The sequence below is a fragment of the Perissodus microlepis genome, chromosome 17 (assembly GCF_051167445.1).
Source record: "Perissodus microlepis isolate ML-2025 ecotype Zambia chromosome 17, ASM5116744v1, whole genome shotgun sequence".
Lineage (NCBI taxonomy): Eukaryota > Metazoa > Chordata > Actinopteri > Cichliformes > Cichlidae > Perissodus > Perissodus microlepis.
In genome coordinates this window covers 14,053,728-14,078,871 of record NC_140477.1, presented here as the reverse complement: position 1 = coordinate 14,078,871, position 25,144 = coordinate 14,053,728, and the positions used below count along the sequence as shown (strand labels likewise).

Here is a 25,144-nt window from a genome sequence, read left to right as displayed (position 1 = left end):
ACGTCATTCCAAATGTGAAAATCAGTAATAACTCTACAATTCACAATTTCCTATGGATCATCTTCAAACTTCACAAAAACATACCTTGGGGGACATGAGTATCTAGGTTGGCTAAGCATTAGGCCTTAACCTTCATTGTTAGCAGCCAAGGTCAAATTTGACCTTTAAAAATTTGGTAAAGAAACTGTTACGTAAGGCCCAAAATGGCCTCCGTACAAGTAGTAGCTCTAATATTGACCAGTAAGGAACCACCACACACACACTGCAATGGTTTACACAAGATTTAGTTTTTTCTCAGAGTCAAACTACTGGCTGAAGACAACTCTGGCCAGGAATCCAAGGCCCAAGGCCCAAAGCCACCGCGGTCAGGGTTGTTAGCCTGGTTACAAACAGGGGAAAGGTGGTCACTTGGAAGAACAAGCAGCCAAAAACATATCAACCCTGCATCTTCCTCAGAAAGGCTTCCCATCCACCTTTTCAGGCCTGGCGTCGTTCGAGCTTGGGTCTCCGCATCAAATCCTGCTTCCACTCTCAAGCTGAAACTTCCCTAAAACTTGTCCAGTTTCCTTGTCATGGGCACAGAGAGTCTCCAATCCAGTGTTTTTTTCCCCTCCCAGCAGGTCCACACAAATGCCAATTAAAATGAGTCCTCCCTCCAACATCCTCAGATTATTTTAAAAGCAAAACCAGGCCAGGTTAAAAATCTTTTCCTTTAAAATGTGCACATTTCATCCTGGAGTCTCCGAGGCTTCCCTGCTGCACGTGCAACAATATAGCACGTGAAAGGCCATGGGGAGAGGTATCCTTTGGGGGAAGTTGGGCTCTCTGAGTGCTCTTTTTTGTCTTGCTGAGCCTTGGTACCCCCCCCCCCCCCCCCCTGTTCATCCACCATCTAATTCAGCAATTTTTGCAATCTCCCTTTAAGCCAACTTTCTTCTGATTGGCCCCTCAGAAACCAAACCAAAGGCCAGTGGGAGGAGCCTCTGTTAGTCAGAGCAGGGTAATCACATTAGCTTTATCAGCTTTGACTGACATCAGACAGAGCCAAGAGGAGAAAAAAACTTCCTAAAACTGCACCTTTAGATCACAAGTATTATTTGCACATACTCTGACCTCAATTTTAGAACTTGACTATTTTTAATATAAGCATCCATCACTGTAACTGTAAATATACATGACAGAAAATAAAGAAGAGCATAATATGTTTTGGTTTTTTTAACAATTGCAAAAGTATGTATTGAAGGGTGTACGTGAGGCTACTACACTGAAAGATCACCAGGAGTACATTTGTTCCCCAAACAGACTGGAAGCTGACTAGAAAGTATCATAAATAAAAACAACGAAGCATCCATGATGCCTGTGCACAACCTCATCGGAGTGCTGCCTTATACCTGTCGAAACATGGTCAAAATGATATGAGGGCAAATGGTCTTCCCCACAGAGTCTCTTGTATATCCTCTGATGATGACATTTCCTTTTTTTTTTTTTTTGCCTGTCCCATTTGGTTCTTTAGCCGTCAGAATTGTTGTCTGAAGACCAACAAGGATACCCAATGGATTTACTTTGCCAAATGGATCATCACGGCCTTGCCGTATTGGTCCATTTGATCAACCTTTGATGTTATTGTTTATTTTATTTTATTTTCAGTTGTTACAGACGGGACAGACATGACTGAGGGATAGGAAAGGGAGAAAGAAAAATGAAGGAAAAGAAAAACAGAAGGGATCAGCGCGCTTGTATTCAAAAGGTTTCCCCATGTAATGGTCTGCTAGAGCATGTAGAGAGCCATAGCCCTGTCCCCCAGGGCATGAAGCAGGCATGGAGGAGATCCAGCCTCCAGACATCCAGAGGCCCCAGAGTGCGAGAGCCCAAGGAGGACCACCGGACGGGCATCCGTGCCACCATCCTGGGAAGACCTGAGGAGAGCCCCAGATGAGGGGTCAACCAGTAGCCACGGCTCTGCCGGCAGCCAGCTGTGCCAGAGTGAACCGAGCCACAGGCCCAGAGGCCGGAGGCCCGAGGGCCCCCTTTGCCCCGGAAGAGGCCTGACTGAGCAACAGGCACCAGGCCCCGCCAAGTAGTCACCGGGAGTGAGCTGGTACATACCTGAGCGCCCAGCCCCAGCCCCAGAACCAAGAACCACCAACGCACCGACCCCTGAGGGCATCAGTTACCGGCAGGGAGTGTGGTGAGGGGAGATAGGCCTTGGGGGGCCTGGGAGTTCCCAGAGAAGTGGAGTGTAAGACCCGACCTGACATATAAACACAGACAAACAGGCACACACAGACACACACATGCATTCCCACCCTCATGCACACATATACAAATACTCAGCACTCTCCCAACGTAGGGATAGACATACATGGGCACTGTACACACAATCACACTCCCCAAACAAACTCTATACCCCAGGTCCAGGTACCCTCACCCCTGGAGAGGGAAACAGCACCTAGACTTGGGATGGGTATCGTTTAGGTTTTATCCGATACCGGTGCCAAACCGGTACTTTTGAAACGGTGCCGGTGCTTAAACGGTGCTCAAACCGGTGCTTGAAGAATGGAGAACACAAAATTGGTCCAAAAACCTCTCATGTTCAGCTGTTTTTTGTAAAAAGATAACAATGTTAGCCTTTTCTGCAGCTATGGGGCATATATGGTATCACTCTTGGCTGGAAGCAGTGCACAATGGAAAAAACACAAACTTTGTCCAAAAACCTCTCATGTTTAACTGTTTTCCACTTTTTCTTTGGTCATTTTAGCCTTTTTGGCCAGGGTGAAGGGAGTATCTGCCATCAAACAAGAAGACAGACGCATGTAACTATGATGATGTTTGCTAGTTCACCTTACATGCATTAATTTAATAACGTGGTTAGCGTACTCAACGTAAATTACACACGAACAACATTAAGCTACTCACGCAGAGAAGAACGGCTTCTGCTGCCATCATCATCCTCATCATTTCTGCTACACTGGCAGAGCTAGGGGCCAGGACTCTCCTCTTCGGGTTTTTGGGGGACGTTGCTAACTCCGAGTCCGATAACAGGCACCACACCCGCCGTAGATGTGTTCGGTGTGAGGTCTCGCAGCAAGCTATTAAATACGGCGCATTTCTCGGCTTTTAAAAAAAAAGCTATCCGTCGCCAGGTGTTTCATCGGATTTGAGGTGTTACCTCCTTTGCACTGTATCACAGTATCAGCTTAAAGCACTTGTTGCAGGCTGCTGAATTTGCATCTTTTGCTGTGAAGTACAGCCAGACTTTTGACCGCTTCGCCTTGGGCGTTTTTAATCTTTAGCTCTGCTCTAAAAGAACGTACGTACCTGGACCCGCCTACTATCCTCGGAAACGTAAAATGATTGGCTAGAATCTAAAGTGTATCACAGCTCAGGAAAAAAAAGCACCGAAATAAAGCACCGAAATGTGCGCTGCTTTTCGGTCTGGTTACTACCGTTTATGTCAGAACCGGTGCCATCATGGCACCGGATACCGGTACCCATCCCTAACCTAGACCCAGGAGATGTTACCCTTTCCCCCGGGGTGGAGGCAAGCAGACCGCCCCAGGCTCCGCAGCAGCAGGGAGGCCCCGCATCCCAGATCCCAATCGGATGGCCAACACCTCCTCCCAGGCCCCCCGCCCCGATGGCCAGCAGAGAACAGGGGTGTGTGAAGACCCCAAACCTCCCTCCTCTCGCTCATGTGTAGTGTTGCTGCGTGTTGTCCTAAGGTGCATTTAAAACATGGGAGAGCATGGTGCTGCTGCCAGAGAGCAGCAGGTGTTAGCATGGCCCCTCCCGAGAACCCTCTATGTCTACATGGATTTAAAATTGAGAGGTGGGCACCGGCAGCAGAGGTGGGGTTGAATACACAGACCGTCCACTGGACGCCGTTAACGTGCCCACCCTCAAGGCCCTATATGTATGTGTTATGAGAGTGTGATGATGACATTTTCTTCAGTAGTTGAGAAAAGTACACTATGTTGAAACTTTCAACCATAGCAGTTACCACTTAGCAGTTTTGTGATGTATACGACATTTTGGAGGGTTTTTTTCTGTCTTGTCAGATCATCTTCCTTCTTCTTGTGTTAAAAATGACCAAAAAAGTAATGATACAAAAGAAAAATGTTTAATGAGGAGCAAAGCAGTAAGGAAATGATAAAAAATCAAACATGATAGTGATCAAATAAGCAGCAGATTACTCTAAATTGTGTGTATCTGCATTATTCTATGCACGGATGTATATACTTGTCTGACTTTTCCCTCTGTTTGCTCACTGTTCTGCTAGCTTGAGAAAATTAATAAAGAGGTTCTGTTGTATTTGCAGTCAGTCAGGCTTATTGCACGATCCTCAAATATGTTGGGACAGCTGGGTTGGAGACTTTCAGGCCTAACGGCAGACAGTGCTAAGTACTGATTTATACTATAAACTGCATTTAATAATGTAAACGGTCCATGATTTGTACTCTAGAAATGTGGCATCCTTTCCTTTTTTATATACAGCAGCCGTCTAGTTGATATCCACTTTAATATTGCCTTCAACTGACTTGATATCAAGTTTTTTCCCTCAACTGTAAATTATTTTGCTGTTTTAAACACCTAGCAAACTTAAACCAGATTGCATTCACAGCTGACAGGCCCTGTAACAACATCTATGTGAAATTTAGATGACTCTTTCTGCAGTTTTTTTCACAAATAATTACAGGAGGAGCATATAGGACTCATAGCCACCAGCAATTTACTGAAATCTGTGAATGATTATTGTTATTATTGTTGTGCATTGTTTTTCATTTCTTTTAACATCTGCATTGCATTTCTGTCAGCAGACATTCATATACTTAAACATTTAATGTTAATGCTTTTATGTGCTTGGTCACCATCTGTTTTTCATAATTATGCAATTATATTTTGTTCTTTATTAACTGAAAAATCTTTGAGCTAAAATGTACTTTAACTATATAAAAAAATGTCCCCAGTTGTTTGGATTCTATAGTTTTACCATAAACAGCATAATGAACTTCATGTGACTTTTGCAGGGAGGCCTTGACACTTTTGTCAACCATAAATTAAGCAAAATTATTGGGTTTTCTATGGCACACCATCTATGAATTATTTTTGAGGTGTTTAAACCTTTATTTCTATTATTTTTCTTTAATGTAAAGCTGATGAAATGTATGCGTAGTAAACTGTGTTAAAATGGACTCCCAAAGACTATCGATGGTCCAACAAAGGGTCCAGACATTAGCATGAACAGCACTGATACTAATCTAAAATTTTATAGCATTTTGTAAATGTAAACAGGGGGTGGCCATTTTTGGCCACGAACAAGCTGAGAGGGAGTTTTTTTGTTTTTCTGTCACTGCACAAAAAAACAAAGATGCATAAAAGTCATTGATACTGTTAATTATTGCTATACATCTAACCTCCATCATGGTTAGAAAATAAATCAGATGGCGTGTTTTATTTGGAAAAGTTTAAAGTTCTTAAAAAGTTGTTTTTGTTTGTTTTATTTAACACAATATAAGCCATCGGAAATCCCATTTAGTCATCATCACTATTCAACAATTAACCTTGGCTACAATTAAAGTTCCACTAGTAATAATAAACCTATAAATGTAAAACAGCCCATCCATAACAATTAACTAAACAAAATAAATAGAAACAACATATGTATATACACATACACATGTGCATACATATTTCAAAGTTTCCTTGAGGAAGATGCTGAAACAGAAGTTGCCGACAATGCATCCATCAACATGTAAGTGTGTAAATATTTGTGAGTGCTACACAAGTACCAGTCAAGTCTGCACCTAGGTTTAACAACTCTTTCCAACAGCTTTATGGTGTGGCTCATCAGCCTTATTGCTCTGTAGTTATTACAGGTCTGAAGATTACGTTTGTTGAAAATTGGTACCAGTACACCTCTTCTCCATTCCTCAGGCATCCTTTTAGTCTCCATCATTGTGTTAAATAATCTGGTTAAAAAGTCCACTGTCCTCTCTCCTGGAATTCTCCATACCTGCACAGGTATATCACTAGGTCCAACCACTTCTCCACTCTTCATCCTTTTCATAGCGGCACTGAAATGAGAGAACATAAACAAAAAAATCGATCCAATACCAGTACCACCATTGGTATCAATACTATGGATATTTGGATTGTTTGTTTTTGATATTTGGATTCTACCCACTCTACTCTCTCTCTCCCTCTCTCTGATTTCATTCATTCATGAGCTCCTCATAGTATTCCTACCATCTTCTCAGCATAGTCTCTTCCCTCTTTAATACATTTCCATCTCTGTCCTTAATCACTCTAATCTGCTGCACATCCTTTCTAGCCCTTTTCGTTATCTTTCAGCCTGATGTACATGATTTAGACTTTTGCTTTAAAACTATGTCATAACTTGGGTTGTAACCGGAACTTGCCTTTAACTTTATGATGCCATTCAAGCTGTTGCATTCTGCATTTACCCAATGTTTAGTTACATTACTTGGGAGGGTCATGTGAGATTAAGTGGACAGCTACAACGTGGTGTTAAAAGGAATTTTCCATGATGACATAGATTTCTCCACTAAAGCATAATTCATGCATTAGCCTTTCCTTTTGCATTTGCCGCCTCTCTCTTTGGGCATAGCCTCCCAGTACAGCTGTCTAGATACACACAATTACACACATGGTCCTCTCTCCATTAACTTTGATAGGACTCTAGCCATCTCACAAGCTCACTCTTGGACTGAGGGCAAAAAACATAGTATTGCTGTAATGACAATGATAATCCTTAAAATTTAAAGTAATATTATATATATTTATTTATTTTATTTTATGTTTTTGCTTGTTTGTTTTTATTAATAAGGTTTCCGGTTTGTTTTCCGCTTTCTTCCCAGACATCTATTTTGAAAGTTCGTACCGGATGTAGTGCCTGCAGCTGCGGCCCATCGACGGCAGCGAGAGGAAGCAAACCGTGAGGCAGCAGGACTGGAGCAAACCCAGCAGTCTCAGCCTCATGCTTCGTCCTGGGCACTTCTCCTCCTCCTGTCCGCTGTCGAAAACACCGTAACAATATTTATTTACTTTTCCTTCATATTATTCAGTAACTAAAACAAAGGCAACAGCAAACAAAAAAACGGGGCGAAGACGGGGGCCGAGACATGGAGCTTTACTGCCTGGAGTCGGACCTAGCCGTGAGAGCCCAGCCTGACCTAAACATCCTCTGTGATGACAGAGTGTTGCCGAGTTTATTAACAATCGAGGACAGATTTTTACCTCAGTGTTCGTATTTTCAGCAGGTCCAGAAGGATATTCAGCCTTATATGAGACGAATGGTTGCAGGCTGGATGCATGAGGTTTGTGGGCATTTTATGCACTCGCGGGGCTAACCTAACCGCTTTAGCTAATTTTCAGTTTTTTGTTTTGTCTTGTTTTGTTTTTGCACACTTACAAGTTATTTCTGGCTCGTTTTAGCTCGTGGAAAGTTGTCATGGATGTTAACCTGTTTGACAATTGAATAAGAATGACTCACCAAAGGCGTGGGAGAGTCGGAAATTCCACCACGAAGAAAATTCGGCTTCAAAGAAAACAGCCTAGCTGCATATTTACATTGGTTAACAGCTTCAAAGTTTGTGCTTTCTGATAATTAGTAAGCTCAGGCGACAGGGGGGGACTTATTCTTAATTTACATAATCGAAAACTCGAAAATTTCCCCTCAGAGTAATTATTATTAATTTTTTAAAAGTGACTCAGGCTCGGGGCAAGGCAGGCAGCATGAATGCTAAGCCACTTTCATTTTTTCAGCTCAAGAAAATAAGTTGATTTTGGTAAAGTTCTTTCACAAAAACTGTCGGAAAGTGTTTGAAGAAAACATGTGGATATTTTGCACACTTTATAAAGCTTTTGGGTGGTTTATTTTATTTTATTTTTATTTTTTGATGAGTGAGGCAAGCCCCAACAAGGAAGAGAGACTGAATGGCGATGTGGGGGTTTTGCAGAACGAGTTGCTGTTGAACTAATTTGTTTCTGCCCTGCTCTGACTTTGCAGCCTTTCATGCAGGAAAAAAAGACGTGAAAACCAGTCATTTAACCTTTAACCCGAAAACAGTACTATTTATAGCAGAATTAATAGCCACCAAAACCTGTTTTATATACAAATATATTCCTCTTTTTTTCTTTTTCTGTTTTGTTATTGTAGTTGGGTTTTTTTTGTTTTGGGTGTTTTGGCATAGTTTTACCTAATATATGTGTCTCCTGTTTAAACTTTTCCAGGTGTGTGAAGAGGAGAAGAGCAATGAAGACGTCTTTCCTTTAGCTATTAATTATTTGGACAGATTTTTAGCAGTGATGCCCACAAGAAAGAGTTACTTGCAGCTTCTGGGAGCTGTGTGCATGTTTCTGGCCTCCAAGCTAAAGGACTGCAGGCCCATATCAGCAGAGAAACTTTGCATGTACACAGATAATTCATTCTCACCACGGGAACTGCTGGTAAGAGCAACAGTCCCATCCATTCATCCATCCGAACATTCACTCACTCACTCATGGGAGCATGAAGATGTCGTGTCACGTTTTTTCGATGACTTTATGATGCTAATGGCTGTATTGGTTTCACAGGAAGTTTCCTATTTTCCTTGTAAGTGGAGCACAATACAGCCACATCCTTTCTTTGGATCCATGTGGCCTGAAGAGACGCATGATGCCATCTAGTGGCAGTTATGCAGTTTAGGATATGGATATCATGAGGAAGCCTGCATTTCTAGTACATATTGAGTATTTCATGCTATTAAAAACCAAACCTCCAAGCTCAAGTATTATTTTCTTACTATCATACGATTTACTACACAACCGTTAACCTAGGGATGCTTTTAAAGGCAACTTTTGGCACCATGTTGGCAGTTTAAAAGTCCCTTTAAGATAAATTTCTCTTTTAATCATTTGTTGTGTAAGAAAGATCTTTAAAAAAATTTAAGGTTAAATAACCCACCCAACACTTATCTCCATTTATTTTGCCCTCCTCTTGAGCTTTTGATACTATCACATCGTCCTCATCAGCAAAACAGTTTGTTTCTCACTTGCAGACAGTGAGATGATCACGATGCTGAATTTTTATTAATATCATAGAGCTAATTTTTTTAATCCAGTTTATGTTAATTTCAGGCTCCTATAGGTGGCTTTTTGTGACTGGAAACATTTGGCTTAGAACAGGGATGCCAAACATAAGGCCCGGGGACCAGAATTGGCCAGCAGAGGCTCTCAATCCGGCCCATTAGAAGGCTTTGGAGCAAATGAAGGACGGCATGTATTTTCATAAGTTTTACAGCTTTCTTTCCATAGCCATTCATACTACACCAAAGTAACGAAGTAATAAACACTTAAATGTCAGAGAAGTTATTTTCTTTACTAAATGTTCCTAATTTTACACATTTATTTCTTAGGATTAAAGCCCAAAGAGTTGTGCTGACTTATTTTTCTTATATTTAAATATTAAATATTAAACTTCTTTACGCTGACAAAAGGGGGAATTTCACAGATTAAAGCGGGCCACGATGTAAAATGAGTTTGGGACCGCTGGTCTATGACTTCTACAAGCAAACAAACGTTAGCTTCTGCCCTAAAAAATGTCTTGTTGGAAGTTTCCATTAAAAAAGAAATTGTCTTAAACAACTAAAAGAGTTGCAGATTTTATTTAACCACTTCAGTGCCAGAGTAATTTACATGTTGCAGTAAGATCTGCCAAACTGCTGCCCAGGCTCTCTATGGCTACTTCCACACTAACCCGGATAGATTTGAAAACAGCGTTTTCGTTTGAAACCGCTCCGCGTCCACACTAGCGTTTTCAGTCGTTTTCACAGAGTTGTGCGTCCGCATTGAAACGGCCGAAAACGCTTACGTTCCAGTACTGCGCAAGAAGATTTGACCTGCCTCATTTCTGTCTGCCGCTTATTTACTTTCTGGCTCTTTGAAACGTCGCGGCAAAATGTTGAGGGAAAGCACCGAGTTTTTTAAATGGACTAACAATGAGGTGGAGTTGTTGCTGCGAGTAACACAACAGTAAAAGTTGCAAAAGCGCATGAGAAATAAAGAATTTGAAGAAAAGCTATCTGGAGCATGTACAGACTGATTAATCTTTAATAGGGCTGTCAAAATTGAGAGCAAACAAAACAACTGCTGTATAATGCCCTCCGCTAACTTAGTTTAATTGGTCACATGACTGAATCATATGACTAACATGCGTCATCATTTTAGAAAGTCTTTGTTTTTGCTGTCCGTACTGCAACGCGAAAGCACCGTTTTCAAATGTATGCGTTTTCCATGAGTGAAAACGTCTCAGTGTGGACGGGAGGCCAGAACGGAGAGAAAACGATGCGTTTTCGGGTGAAAACGCATTAGTGTGGACGTAGCCTATGGGTCCTCCTGCTCGGCTGCAGCTGTTTAGGGAAATGACATCCATCCGATTTGATGCTCCATATTGTTGTAAGGCTCCATATTCCTGGATATCCTCACAGGATGCAGAGAGCAGGCAGCCGGAGCCTCTGGAAAATTATTGTAGCTCCTCACTCTTACAGTAAATGTGCTACCCCTGCTGGTGGCAGTTTGCCTGTAAGAGAGAAGTTTAACAATGGTAGCGGGTGGTATTTTTCATCAGGACAGATGTCCTGGAAGTGATCATACCAGTGGCAAACCTATCCCCTATTCATCTCACAATCATTGATCTACAATGAGGCTAAAATAGGGTGAAGAGAAACTGGTTATGTACAGGAAACCCACGTAAATGGGATTGACGGGTGACATTTTAGATGACAGAAAAGCGTTTCGGGGTGGGGGGGACTGTCCCCGCTGAGCGTTGGGGTTTCGGTGTGTACTACGGTTACTTTTTGTGTGACACAGAGGAAGTGAGAAATTAGAATCAGCTGTGTTCATTCAGTGTTAAAAGGGCATTAAAGAAAACTTCTCTCATGAGAAATATGAGTAGTTTTAATCCCTTTTAATTTCTTGCTGTTGATTGCAGTGATTTCTAACACACTCCAGTTAACCTTTCTCATATTTTTCTACCCATAAATGAAGAAAACCAAACAATGACGCCGTTATCGCAAAGGTTTTCTCATGGTTAACAGAATGGACCTCATGTTCCCACAGAAATTTATTGGTATCACCTTAAGTTAAGTTCAGCCCAGCTTTCCTCATATCGGGCTTATCTGATATAAGTCACACCACCTTCTTAGGAAGTGCATATCAGTTTTCTTTATCCAGTCGCCTAGACACCAGTGAAAATCCAGTGTTAGCCTCACCTGTGACATTTACTGCCAAAGTGTTAGTCTTTGTCTGTTCTAGTTATGATTTTCAGACCACCTCTTTATGTAAACACAACTTCTCTTGTCTCAGACTTTGTTTGCTCGATTTAACACTTCAAAGTAAGTTCCTGCAGACCAATATGTGCATTATCAGACCCCCTAGCTTGCTTTTTTTGGGAGTTAGATTTCACAGTGGTGCCACTGGAGGCTTACTCTCTACTGGCACGTGCCGGGGTGCCAGTGCAGCACACATTTTGATAGATTTAAGAATGGAACGGTACACAGTGTTATTCAACAGAGGTTGAGTCGTTTTCACAACTGTAAAATCAAAGCGCGATGATCGCGACCGTGAATCATCTGTGAATTTCTTTTAGTTAGTGGGTTTTACATGGTGCCGTCACTTTTTGGCATCTTATTCTGTTGAAATGTTGAGTTATTTCTTTTAGTTAGTGGGTTTTACATGGTGCCGTCACTTTTTGGCATCTTATTCTGTTGAAATGTTGAGTTATTTCTAGATTAAGGGGGTGGGAAATGGTAGATTTTTAGATGTTAGCACCAGTGCCAGACGTGGTGGCACTGCACTGCCTTTTTGAAAAAATGTTTTAAATTCTTTTAAAGCCAAAGATAAGCATGTTGTTAACTAAAAACTGACCTTTATGTAGCTCATTTTGATTCTATAGGGGAGCAAAACACAAGTGATTCAGATTTGATAGGTGTCACCACCTGCCTCGTCTTTTTAATCGTGCCTCAGTAAAACTGCACTATGCTGCACTTCTGTCTCACCTGCCTTCCCTTCGACATGTTCCCACTTATCGTCTACAGGTACAATTCTTTCAGAAGTGCTTGGAGCAAAGTTTAGACATGAATCTGTTACTGAATGAAAGTGTATTGATGCTAGTGTTTAGCTATTCATAAAAGCGTTACAACAGTACTTCCCCTTTAGAGTGCCTATATCAATAACTCTATTTACAGGGACACTTCGCCACACCCTTGGATTATTTTCTCCAAATTGACAGTTATTTTAAATGGCACACCCGTGCAACTTTAAATAAAAGCTCAGGTGCAGTTTGGACCCTAAACAAAGAAAAAAGCAACACATGTAAGCGTTTTTTCAATGAATGGCTTCTGGAGGAACACGCACACAATCACAGCTCAGAAGAACTTAAGTGAATTCAATTTATTTTAAGGCAGCAGAGCGATGCTTTGCTCTTTTAGGACTTCTGTTTTTCTTAAAAAGAAACAGTGGCAGGTAGAAATGGCTACAGCACCACATGTCAGTCTCTAAATTTCTCTCGTATGGGAGGTTAGAGAAAGTGTTGAAAACTTGATCATGACTAATTGTTCGTCTGAGTAAATTTTAGATTTTGAAGTCTTCATTTGATGTCTCTGCTAAATAATATTTAAAAATATAGTAAATTGGTTGGGTTTTGAATGCAATGAGTTAAGAGTAACAGGAAATTAGATAATGCAGTGTGTGCAGTCTTCTTGCTCTTGCAAAGCCTTGCTGTATAAAGAGTGATCTCTGTGCGGCTGCCTGTGCAGCGCTAGCTCATTGTAGCGCTGTGTTTGAGGCTTATGACAGGAAGGAAGGGGCTTGCTGTCTCATTGGCAGGGCCTCTAAGCAGGGCAAGGCTTGTCACATGCCGGCGATATGAACACAAAAGATGCAAGGAATGAGAAAGGCATGCAGATAATAAGATACAGTGAGGATAGATAAAATGAAGAAATGTTGCTCTTCTTACAGAGCCATTTCCTCTGGGAATGGAGGCAGACTAAGATCATTTTCACGGGTGATACAGACGTGGCAGCATGCCATTTAACCCCCTGACACACACTCTTTTTTAACCCTCATCCTTGTGCTTTAGGACTGGGAACTGGTTGTGCTGGGGAAGTTGAAGTGGAACATGGCCTCCGTCATCCCCAATGATTTTGTAGAGCACATCATACGAAGGCTGCCCCTCCCCAAAGAAAAGGTGGTGATGGTCCGCAAGCACACACAGACGTTCATCGCCCTCTGCGCCACAGGTAATGCGGGTACCTGTTGTTTTATGTGTTTTTAAAATTTGTTGTTATTATTTTTTTAATCCTTCATCTGCTCAGTTTCGTGCTTTTTTTAAAAAAATGTTTACTCAGACATCCACCAGAATATTCCCACACACGCAAACATTCCCCCATCGTGAGTCATCTGTGACCTCTTTCTTCTCTACTGGCTGCCTTATCCACTTTCTACTCTTTCCACAGCCTGTAGTGAGTTTTTTTTGTCTTCACAGCTGCTAAAAGCTACTCAAAGTGGTCATGCACATTTCTCTTCTAAGTGCCTGGGAAAACTCCTATCAGTGCTGTGTTTAGATTAGCCACATACACGGGTAATGATAGCAATCCTATCACACACTCTGTGCTGAGTGACTCAGGTGCAGCTGAATTTTTCTGCGGTACTCCCCTTTCATTGTTTGTTGACAGAGAGACTTCCAGGTTTAAAAAGGCAGGGCAGCGATCCAGTGATCTTCCTTCCTCCTCCCATCGCCGCCTTGTGTCCAAAATAAACTCTGGAAAAAGCTTACATGTCCCCCTCAGGCCTCTCCTTAGGTGAATTTTCAAGGCATTCCTTTGCCTAAACTTGGAATCCCTCTAATATTTTCATATCCTGGACAGAAATACTACTGCAGGATCACCTAATGCATATAATATACAGGAAACCTGTCTCACAAGGCTGCTTTTCTTCTGCTACCTCCTTTCCTCTTTTCTAGCTAATTCAATGAAGGAAATAAAACAAAGGGAGGTCACTTTGGTGCATTGAATTCCTCACAAACGTCAGTGCGGTCATATCTGGCTATTAAGCACTTATTTACTAGAGTTAGTTATTGGAATCAGAGGCTCCTTCAGCGAGTTTCATGCCCTGTTTAGCACAGTTTTAGTGTCACACACGCACAAAATAAATATATATATATATATATATATATATATATATATATATATATATATATATTTATATATATATATATATATATATATATTTATTTATTTTTGGGTGTGTTTCAGTGGTCACTTCTGCTATTCATAAACAGCTGCTTATATCCAAGCACAAAGCAGCCGCAGTGGAAAAAAAGGAGGCCTGCTGTGGTTGTGCAGTAATGTAAATGTTTGGAGTTTTATATGGAGTTGAGATGTTATTATTATATTGGAGGAGCTCCTCCTATGGACAGCTGGCCCCTGGAGGAGAAGATGGGTGTAGCACAGCTGGCTAAAAGCTATCAGGCCACTGGGACTGGTTTACACTGGCTTTTCTCTATGGGACTTAAAGAAAGCCCCCCCCCCCGTGTCGTACTCAAAATGTCCCCAGAAATGGCCACGTTAAAATAAATCAGCAATTGAAAGTCTTGTGAGCAGTTTCAGGTAGGAACTATTTTCTTACCAGCCTGTTGTGTCGCCATCTACCTGTGACTTGCTTATCAATGACTGCTTTTAGGCGGTGGATGGTAGACCTTGGAGAGAAGGTAGTTCCTACATCCAACTTAACTTGACAAACTTCCTGGATTTTCTTTTTGTCCTTTTGAATAACTAGATCATGATTTCACTTTTTAAAAGAGCACCACATATTTTGTTCAAAATTGGTGCAAAACGCCAGTCCAGTAAGTTTTTTAGCATGACATTGCCCATCTTTGTCAGAAATCAGGATGTTTCAGTCAACGACGCAAGAAGACAAAAAGCTGTCGGTTATGTAGAGTAATATGTTGGCACATTTGTGTTTTACTTGGTTGTACCAAAGAAAAGTCACTGAAACACTTTGTTTAAAAATGGTAAAAAAAAAAAGGAGCTCTAAAGCAGCAGTCCCCAACCTTTTTTGTGCCACAGACCGGATAAATACAACAAAATAAAATGATACGACCAAGACAAAAACTGCACTATTTTGTAAATATAATAATAAACACAAATTCACTGTGTGATTGTGTAACTTTATTAGCAGCGTCCTCCTGAAATGCGCCAACAACATTGAGAGTAAAATCCTCCCCTCTGCACCTTATTCCGCTCTGGTCGCTATGGTAATGCGTAAATATTTCTTTCAAAATAAGACACAACTACAACACGGGAAAAGACAGAGTTAACAATAAAAACCCTGAAAACCATAAATTTCACACCCAAGCCTCAACTCTCGTGGCCCGATACCAAACAACTCACGGACCGGTCTGGGGGTTGGGGACTGCTGCTCTAAAATCAAAGATAAGAGAAACCTCAGCCAATCACAGGACAAAGAGGGTGTGAAGGAGGGATTGTTTGTTTTGGAAAGTTACTGTCCTACGTATAAAAGACAATGAGGTGGGATTGCTGAAGCTCCTTGCCGTTACTTAATCGAATAACCAAGCAGTGGAAAGGACTTCTCACAATCAGCACTTGCTGGTTTTCCTTGTTGTTCTCTCCATGTCCGCCTCCTTTTCTGCCTCCTCCCAGGCCTGTTGTCACTTAAGTCTCTGAGACTTGGATGCAGACCGAAGGGAGTCGTGCCTGGAACTCATTGCTCAGCGAGTAGGAGGATTCCTACTCTGTTTTTCTAATCACAGCTGAAGTTCCTGTGAAGGACGCCACACAGGTTCCACTGTGGAGCTTCGTCTGCTGAAATCCAGACTGTGGGAAAATCAGATTCAGCTGTAAAGCATGTATGATGGAGATGATTCAGACGTTTCACCTCTTTTGCATCTGTGACACTTCCTCTGGGCGGATTTAAGTAATGTTGCTCTATGTGTCACATTGAGGATGTAATTTCCATGTGTCACCGTGGCTTAAAAGCTGCTCTTGTTTCACTAATTGCACATTAACGCTCTCTCTTTCCCTCACCAGATGACCGCCTTGCTATGAACCCTCCTTCTATGATAGCCTCTGGCAGCATGGGAGCCGCTATCTGTGGCCTGCAGTTGGACCACACTGACCAGAGGCTGAGTCGAGACAACCTGACAGACCTGCTGGCCAAGATCACCAACACGGAGGTGGTGAGTACCACAGCGGGGAAATTTATATTCGACAGCAGGAATTACTCAATACTTTCAGCGCTTCGAAACAATACGCTGTTAATAGCGATCATTGCAACATCTCACGACAGCAGCATAAAAGGCTCTTTAGTAAACAACAGTGATGACTTCAGTGGTGGCAGGCTGAAGCTATTTACTTTTCATGGAGAGAGGGAGAGCAAGCATTTGGCTGCTGGCTGGGGAGCCAGACTGCTGCTATAAAGAGCAGAGGGAATGTCTTCTTAAAACTCAGAGCCCACATTCTTGTGGTACGACACATGCAATTTCTTTGCAGGGCTCCCACTTTAGCTGTGTGCCCCTCCTGGTGGAGGAATACGTATGCACTGAAGGCAAGAAGCATCTTTTCCAGTGAAGGATGATGCAGACACAGAGTTACTTGCAACAGACTAACTTCAGTGTTTAGTGTAACTTGCTGAGCTTTAAAATATCAGACAATACTGCACAAATCTCAAAGTGTGTGACATGTATCTGCAACTAGTTTCTATTGTTTTGAGGTTTTACAGACACCTGACCACTAACCACGTGATGCTAACTTGGTGTTCTGGATGTGTGACAGTGTAGGGTCAAGTAAAGAAGGCCCAGAGACCAGTCGCCAAAAATGTGCGCACTCTGAGTTTTAGTGAAAACTTCCTAACAGCTGCTGGATCTTTGCATGGAAGACCTGTCTACAAATACTTGCCAGCTACTCTCTGAGCAGGAGTGAAACTGAAAAGTGCAACTGCGAACGTGGAACGTTTACCTTCAAAGTAAAAGTTCCACTTTAAAAGAAAAAAGAATACATTTTTGGGTGTTTAAGCCTTAGACAGAAGCAAGGAATGCCACTAAACCAGCACAACTTTTTCTCTGAAGGCGAACGTACTTTCACTTCCTCGGCTAGTACAAGTGTTTGCAGACAGGTTGAGCAAACTGCAGTTGACTGCAGAAATCTTCTAGCAACCTCAATCACTCGCCAACTACGGTTTTTTCCACACTATAAGGCGCACTTAAAATCCTTTAATTTTCACAAAAATTGACAGTGCGCCTTATAATCCGATACACCTATTGTATGAATCTGGTTGTGCTTACTGACCTCGAATCGATTTTGTGTGGTACACGGTGCTCAAAAATCTCTCAAAAATGTTTTAGTACGACTTTAGTAATCTACGAAGCCACACCACTTAATGGATTGTGGGAGCATTACGGCTACCGTAGTCAGGTAGCCATAATGCTCCCACAGTTTTGGGTCCAAAACTCCGTCTGCTTCAGGTCCCAAAGTCAAACTAACACTGCGGCATCACTGACAGTTAAAAACTGTCTAAATTCTTTCATCTTTAATAAAATCATCAGAGTTGCTGCTTTACCAGGTTTCACAATTAAGTTTGACATTTAGGCATCAATGAAAACAGAATTGATGAAATTTAATGGAGTTAGAAATTAGCAGGAAGTTAGCTCCCTATTTTCCACCTAAACATGATATAGCATGTTTTGACTGTTCTGAAAAAATTAAAACGTACAGCTCTGCTATCACTTCCAACATAAATGAAGACAGAAAACTAAACAGCAGTGACGTTTGTAGGGTTACTGAAGTTGGACTAGCTGCTATATAATGATGTGCTGCGTGATCGCTAGCATGTTAGCATGACATAAACACAGTGAAGCTGGAGGATGAACGCTAACTTTTGAGATAATCCATCCACAGTACGAGATTAGTCATTAATATACTGCAACAACACGGGAGTAGAGCAGCTGCGAGAGAATTCAACATTAATTAATTAATGGTACGGAAGTGGAGGAAGCAAGAAGAATGAGATGAGTAAAGTTTGACTTATCTGACTGTTTTGTTTTGCTTAATTCTGCTTATAATCCGGTGCGCGTTATGTATGAAAACAGACCTGTTCATCGACAGTGTGGCTTATGGTCCGAAAAATACGGTAGTTTGTAAAATCTGCTAATTAAAGTATCAGAAGCCCAGTGGTCTGCTCGGCCTAAGCACTGGGATTTGTTTTTTAATTTTTAAAAGGAGTAGTCTAAGCTAAGCTAACTAGTGTGTTTTATTAGCCCATCATTGGTTTTACACATGAATAACGGCTTGAAAAAATAAAGAGAAGTCTAAAAGCAAGTAAATAAAGAGCAAAATGCTACAAATTAATATTTTTTCAATCAGTTAGACTGACATCTGTCTAATAACTGTACATTATGGTAGGATAGATGACAGTTTCACACCTGGGCAAACACAGCTCCATTTTTGCCACATGATTACTGTTAAATGGGATCTGTAGCACTAATAAAATTCATTTTGTGCAACATGAAAGGCCCCCGGGGAGAGAAAAAAAAACACTGCCAAGGGACTCAACTGTTCGCTGACAGCCACGCTTAATCTAAGTCGGAGAATTTCATGCATCATGCCTGTACTGAGTCCCTGGATCGTAAGAATACCAAGTCTTGGATTAGTTTGCACTTTTTTCCTTGAACGTCCAGACGGCTTCAAATAAGACGGGCAAACTTACATGACCTTATAAATGATGGCGTGCACTACCAGGGTAGATGTGCCATCATAATGCCATTTTTACAGTTCATCAGTGTGCACTAGGAGATGTTGTAAACTGTAAAGACATACAACTGTGTGTATCTGTGGGCAAGATGTATATAGAGATGGAGATAGATATATAGATAGATATATTAGTCATAGTCACTGGTATATCTTTTCTTTAAATATTGATAACTGAGAAAAAGTACTCTCAGAGGGTATCTATACTGGGTAGGTAGTTTTTTGCTGCAGCACAACAGTCACACAGATTTCAGGATAGAAATCCATAAAGGCCTTAGAAACGGCACTCTTAGCTTGTGGTTGCGCTGCCATGGTGATGTGGGCCCCGCGACCCAGCCGGCCGTCACAACAGGCACTCCGTCTGCAGCCCATCGGGTTCCAATTATTCGTGCATTTTAAAGGAATGTTGGCCCCTCCGCGAGCTCGGCTCATTCCTTAAGAGTCCTGCAGCCGGCTCAGAGAGGCAGACCTCCCACATCTTTCGCACAGACCTGCAGGGGGGACGGAGACTGAGGGAGACGAAGAGAGGATCCCTTTTAATAAGAAAAGCCGTCCAAAAACATCCGGTCCCACTGTCCTATATTCTGTTTTACACCCTAACTCAGAGGGTTAGGGTGCAGCAGGTCAAAGCCATTTCCTCTAAGACCTCCACATGGGATTGACCGTGAAGTAAACCCAAGGGAGGGTGGAGGAAGGGAGTCCAGAGTTCCCTGACACTCCCCAGAGCTCGTGTGGGAGTCCTTCAGCTTGTACCACAGACATGCACATGTCCGGTGCCCGCTGTGCAGCTCGCTGCTCCGTGCCACTGGTATCGGAGTGTACTGGCACCCATTGTTCTGGTCATGATGCAGACAGGACCACCTACCGCAGCAGAACATAATTCCCCGCTGGTATGCCATGCATGTGACCAAAGCCGTTAAACAACTCGCATGTCAAATGCAGCTGAAATTCCAACATTTTGCACACTAGTGTCTGCTACAGGTGCACAGATTAAGTGAGCAGACTGCCGGGGAAGAGGGGGGGGGGGTATTTACAGTAACACGGCTATAGTAGAGCAGAGAGAGCCAGTTAAAGGGCATGTGTATGCCGTCAACTTTTGCTGTGGAAGCCATAAAAATCACTTAAATGTAACATTTCTGTACTTTTATTTCTTTTTGCTTTGTTTATGTGCATGAATAGTGATACATTTTAAATCCTTGAACAGATATTTTGAGTGATAACTCAAAAAAGGATTTTTCCTAAATCAAAGGCTTGACTTCAGTTGCCACACAATATAGTGCTAAACATTGCGAACCTGCAAAAATGAATCTTGGATGGAGGGGATTATGTGTCTTTAAAGCACCCAGATGCTAGCAGAGGTTTGATGGAAGGGTGTGTTTAACCGCTGCTGACCCTTTTTAAAATTGTTCCAGGATTGTTTGAAGGCCTGCCAGGAACAAATAGAGCGTGTGCTGACCACCAGCCTGCAGCAGGGGCAGCAGTACCGGCAGGAGACCAGCGTCCGGGCCGGCAGCAAGGTGAGGGAGCAGCAAGACCAGTCCAGCACCCCGACAGACGTGCGCGACATCAACTTATGAGCTCCCGACGCCACCGGACTCGCACAACACTCATGTTTGCCAGCCAATGAACTGACAGGAGTGAGGGCTTGTGAGCTGCCAGTAGATCTGCATCAAGTCACCACCTACACCCCCACCCCCTGTTGAGTGATGGTGTGACAATCGATGAACTTTTAAAAGTTTCTAGTTTTTCTTTTTCCTTTTTTTTCTGGTTTTTTTTTTTTCCTTTCTTTTTTTTTTTTGCCCCATTCATACCTGGTTTGGGTGTACTTTCACCTTTTTTGTACGGGCCACATGTAATCAAACAGCTACTTTAAAAAAAGGAAAAAAAGAAAGGATTAATTCTTGAAAACTTGATAGTGCCTTAGGTTTCGAGAAAGGAAACCTGAATATATTTTCATACTTGAAAAAAAAAGCATAATTTTATGAAATATACATATTCCTTTTGATAATACCTAGCAAAGTGAATTTAATACTGTATATTTAGTATTTAGTTATGTTACTCTTTAAATATCTCTTAGCAGTTATCAATTAATAGTTTTAATGGGATGTTTCCTTTTCTGGAAATCCATATAGTAGTGATTCAAATGCTGATAATAAATACAAGGCATTTAAACCAAGCTGATATCCAACCAGAGGAGCTCTACTGCAGCTAGCTGCTCTGCCTACCATACTGTGCACCTGTAGTACTGCTTACTATTTATGCAGAAGCGTGCTGGCTAGGAGTGGGCTGGGCCTGCTCAACATAGGGAAGGACATGAAGATGGTTTCAGGCGTGCATTAGATGTGCTGACAGGACCGTATGTTCGTGTATTTGCATTCAGCAAAGATATGCCGTCGTTTGTGTGGTGTTTTTATAGGTGAAGCTTGTACATAGTGGAGGGCGCAGATGATGAAAGAGGAGATCTGGCAAGTTTCTTACCAAGTTTGAGAGAGGACTGGAGTAAGTGAAGGGTTTGTTGGTAGGTTTTTAGAATAAAAGAGAGCATGAGGAAAGTGGGTTAAAATGCAACAAGTGTGGATTGATGATTATTTTAAGCTTTATGATGTTCATGCAGCTGCACGACACTTGAGTGACACGCAGGAGGAGGAATAATAATAATCCCTGGTGATGTCCGGTTGGGTGGCGGTCGGTTCGGTGCACTGCAGTTTCTCGTGTTCAGCAGTTATACCATTTTTATTCTTTTATCCTTATTTTTTGCAGAGAGGGCGATTTGGAACAATATCGATGCACTTTTAAAAACACTCCTTAAGATCGGTAAGGGGGATCGTGGTTGAGGAGAGTTCAGAGAGGGTTTTAGTGGTCTTTTTTGGTTTTATTAGTTTTTCTTTTAAGTTATTAGGATTTTTTTTCCTGGGCTGGATTCCCATGGGGGTAACACACGTTTATCTTGAAAGCTCGACCCCTACAGGTGAGTAGTCATAGGATAATAATCGGTGTTATAGTGTAATTGTTTATAAACCAAGAAAAGCCAAGTCATGTTTAGACTTCAGTGCATTTATTTAACTCTTGAACTTGAATTTTTTTTTTTCAAAGCAACTCCAACCCCTTTCCGCTAGTTCTTTAAAATAGTTACAGTCTGTATCCTAAATATTCTTGTTCGTATTTTGTTTGTGTCTACACCGCTTTCTGAAGTTTTAAAACTGCCATGTGTGCGAGTTTTACATGTATTGAATTTCTCGTTAGACCAGAAATGTAGTTTCTAAATCGTACTCCTGCATGCTCAGTTTGTACAAAAAAAATCCACAAAAAATAAGCCAAATGTTCCCCCTCTGAAAGAATGCTTTAAGCTGAAAGATGTTTATGCTTTTAAAGGTTTTGTTCATGATTTTTAAAAGCAACAATTCCAAAGTAAGTAAAGATAGATTATATACGTCATTCTCTTGCTGCTACGAAGCTTTTCTTTTCTAGTCTTACACAAAGATGCCTTATTGTCATTCACACGTGTGCTGCTATATTATGAAATATTGTGTATGTAACAAGTCTTTTGCTTATTTTGTGTGTGTGTTTGTGTGTGTATGTATATGTGCGTGTGTGTGTCATCGTACATGTACCGGAGGGAACGTAACAGTTTGGTGCGCGACTGGAAGTAATCGTGTTTGCCAATCTCTTTTGATTAGCATGTTTTATTCCTCTATTGATTTGTAACTTTGTAATCTATCATATTCTTGCTGCTTCTTTGTAATGTTTGTGTACCTCAGGTTAATTTGGACGGACAGAGCGAGAACCCATCTCATTACCTCATCACACACACTCACTTCACATCACACACGTCTTTCACTCTTAATTCATCGGACGGGTTTTACTTTTATGGGGGGTTTTTCACCCCCTCTACCTTCCCTCCTTTCCCTCCATTCTGGGTAAGACAAATATCCACCACCAGATGTCCCTGAGCAGTTACAAGTGCCTATAGCCTACTTTAAAACCATTTCATATATCTGGTGCTAAACTAAGAACAGCCTATACTGTATGTGATGCACGTGCCAGAAAGAGTTTTGATCAGTTCATTGGAATATTTTTGTTTTCCTGAGGTACCCATTTATTCAGAGTTTAAACCATCAGAATGTTTTATCTTTGTTTGGTGTGGTTGTTATTCCCAACTGCTCTCCCACTATCCCCCCTCCCCTCAAGTTCAGCCACACAATGTACCTCAACAATTTGTCCTCAATAAATTGGCTAAAAATCAACCAGCTTTTTTTGTCTTTATTTCCACTTCCACAATCTTAATTATGTGTGATGATACCACTGTATTGTCAGCAGAGGGCGACAAAACCACAAGCAACATCTAAGTAGGTGAAAATTATGGACAACAGGTAGCAGAATGTTTCTGTGTGGCATTAAAGCTAAACATGGAAACAGGAGTAAAAATACTGCATGTTATATGAACATATCTGCTACCTAAAATAATAAGATCTTTTTATCAAAGCCAAATATAAAATGTGTAATTCACATAAAGAATAAAATACAATTTGTATGCTCAGGCAGTATCTTGTTTATATTCTAGAGTTTTCTTCTACCTCATCAGAAAGGTAACACTAAGTCCTGTCACCAGGTAAATTTCAAAATAATATATGCTAGAGGGTTTTGTATGTTCTAACATAGAAACACCACACATAATTTTAAAAACGTACTTAAAAAAATGGTCTCACTATTATTTTTCTTTGTTTTGTTTTAGCAACAGGGTGGATATGTGTATAGGAAAGGGTTACAAAAAGACTTTATAAAATAATCTCGCACAGACACACACTCACAAGCCACTAGGTTTTGGTCAGAAAACAGAAAATATCCAGTAGTAGCAGTTCTGGAAACTGCACAAGCACAGGAAACTGCAGGACCTAGGATTGAGCAGCTCTCTCTGCAGCTGGATCCTTAACTTCCTGTCTGACATTTCACTCACATGTGCTGGACCAGTGTACCAGCACATGTGATGTGACAATAAAAGTGAATTTATTTGATGTGATTTGACTTCTCTAGGTGAAAATACTTTATTGATGCTAGACGTCAGAGGTGATGGCTTTGAGCTGATAGGAAGGCAACCGTGAGTCTAATAACCACTTGTAGCAACCAAGGTATGCAGAAGAGCATCTCTGAAAACATTGGAACATTGAAACATCTTGAAGCAGATGGGCCACAGCAGTGGAAAACTACTGTGAGCTAAGAACAGGAAATGGAGGCTACAGTTCACTTGCTGAGCCTCGTTCTGCCGGAGGTTTCTTCCTGTTAAAAAGGAGCTTTTTCCTTCCTGCTGTCACCAAGTGCTTGTTGATAGTGCTTGCTCAAATATCAAGCTTGAAATGGGAAAAAAATAATTAAATATGTATGTGTGTGTACATATGTCCGCACAAATACATGTTACTTATGGAGCGATTGATGATTGTCATATTTCACGAGAGTAATTGATGGTGACTAATTATGTTGAATGTTTTAAAGCACAGGATCACAGTTAGACGGCGAAGGTCAGCTAGTGATACAAGGCTGAACCAGCTCTACCTACACAAGCATCTTCTGAGACTTCCATTCAGCAAAATATGTCCAGGTTTGGATGTTATTTAAAGAATATGCATTTGAGTGGTATAGTTATTCTAACTTGTTAAACTTTGAGATTAATTAAATATTTATACATTACACATTTGGCTTTGTCTGCAAAGGACAAGGAGGAAATTATCAACAGAGATGCTTCATTTCTTCAACTAGTTGTTTGCACTTCCTCTACAGCCTTTTTCTTTTTCCCTTTTCCTCCTCTGGACTATTTAAAAACAGAAACACAGACCTCTCTCATGGTTGTCCAAAATAGGTCAAGCACCAAAACAACACCACTTTAAACCCTCTGAGGAACTAATGATTTTATGGGCAGGTTTGGGAAGGATGACACAATGTTTCGGAGGATGCTGGCCATAAGGCGTTGTGAGACTTGCTATGAAATTGTTCATGAGGTAATAAGTGGGGTTATGTTTAGATATTTTATATTTATTTGCACAAAAGAATAGCAATGCATACAAATATAGTTTGTATGAGACGATGGCAGAATTGAATTTATTCCAGAAATGCTGTGGTTCTTGGTAATCTGATAAATGTTGGTGAATCAAACCTGGACATACTAGTATGATCCATAATTCAATTAAAACTATACAGATCCTTTTTGGATTATTGATCCATCAGGTAAGTCTGTGTACATGTCTATTTTGAATCTCCTGGCAGCTTTTGGACTCCACAAAACAGCTCTTGTAATCACACACCAAGAAAAGAGAAGAATAATCAAAAACAAT

At 41.3% G+C, this 25,144-nt stretch overlaps 1 protein-coding gene across 1 annotated transcript; it reads left to right on the top strand.

The window, feature by feature from the left end:
- Nucleotides 1-6,904: 6,904 nt before the first annotated feature.
- LOC146369370 (G1/S-specific cyclin-D2-like) lies at nucleotides 6,905-23,065 on the top strand. The gene is made up of 5 exons (XM_084910136.1): nucleotides 6,905-7,337; nucleotides 8,254-8,469; nucleotides 13,139-13,298; nucleotides 16,107-16,255; nucleotides 20,234-23,065. Exons 1-5 carry the CDS (start codon nucleotides 7,143-7,145, stop codon nucleotides 20,396-20,398), a joined length of 885 nt encoding a protein of 294 aa, XP_084766262.1. The 5' UTR covers nucleotides 6,905-7,142; the 3' UTR covers nucleotides 20,399-23,065.
- Nucleotides 23,066-25,144: the final 2,079 nt, after the last annotated feature.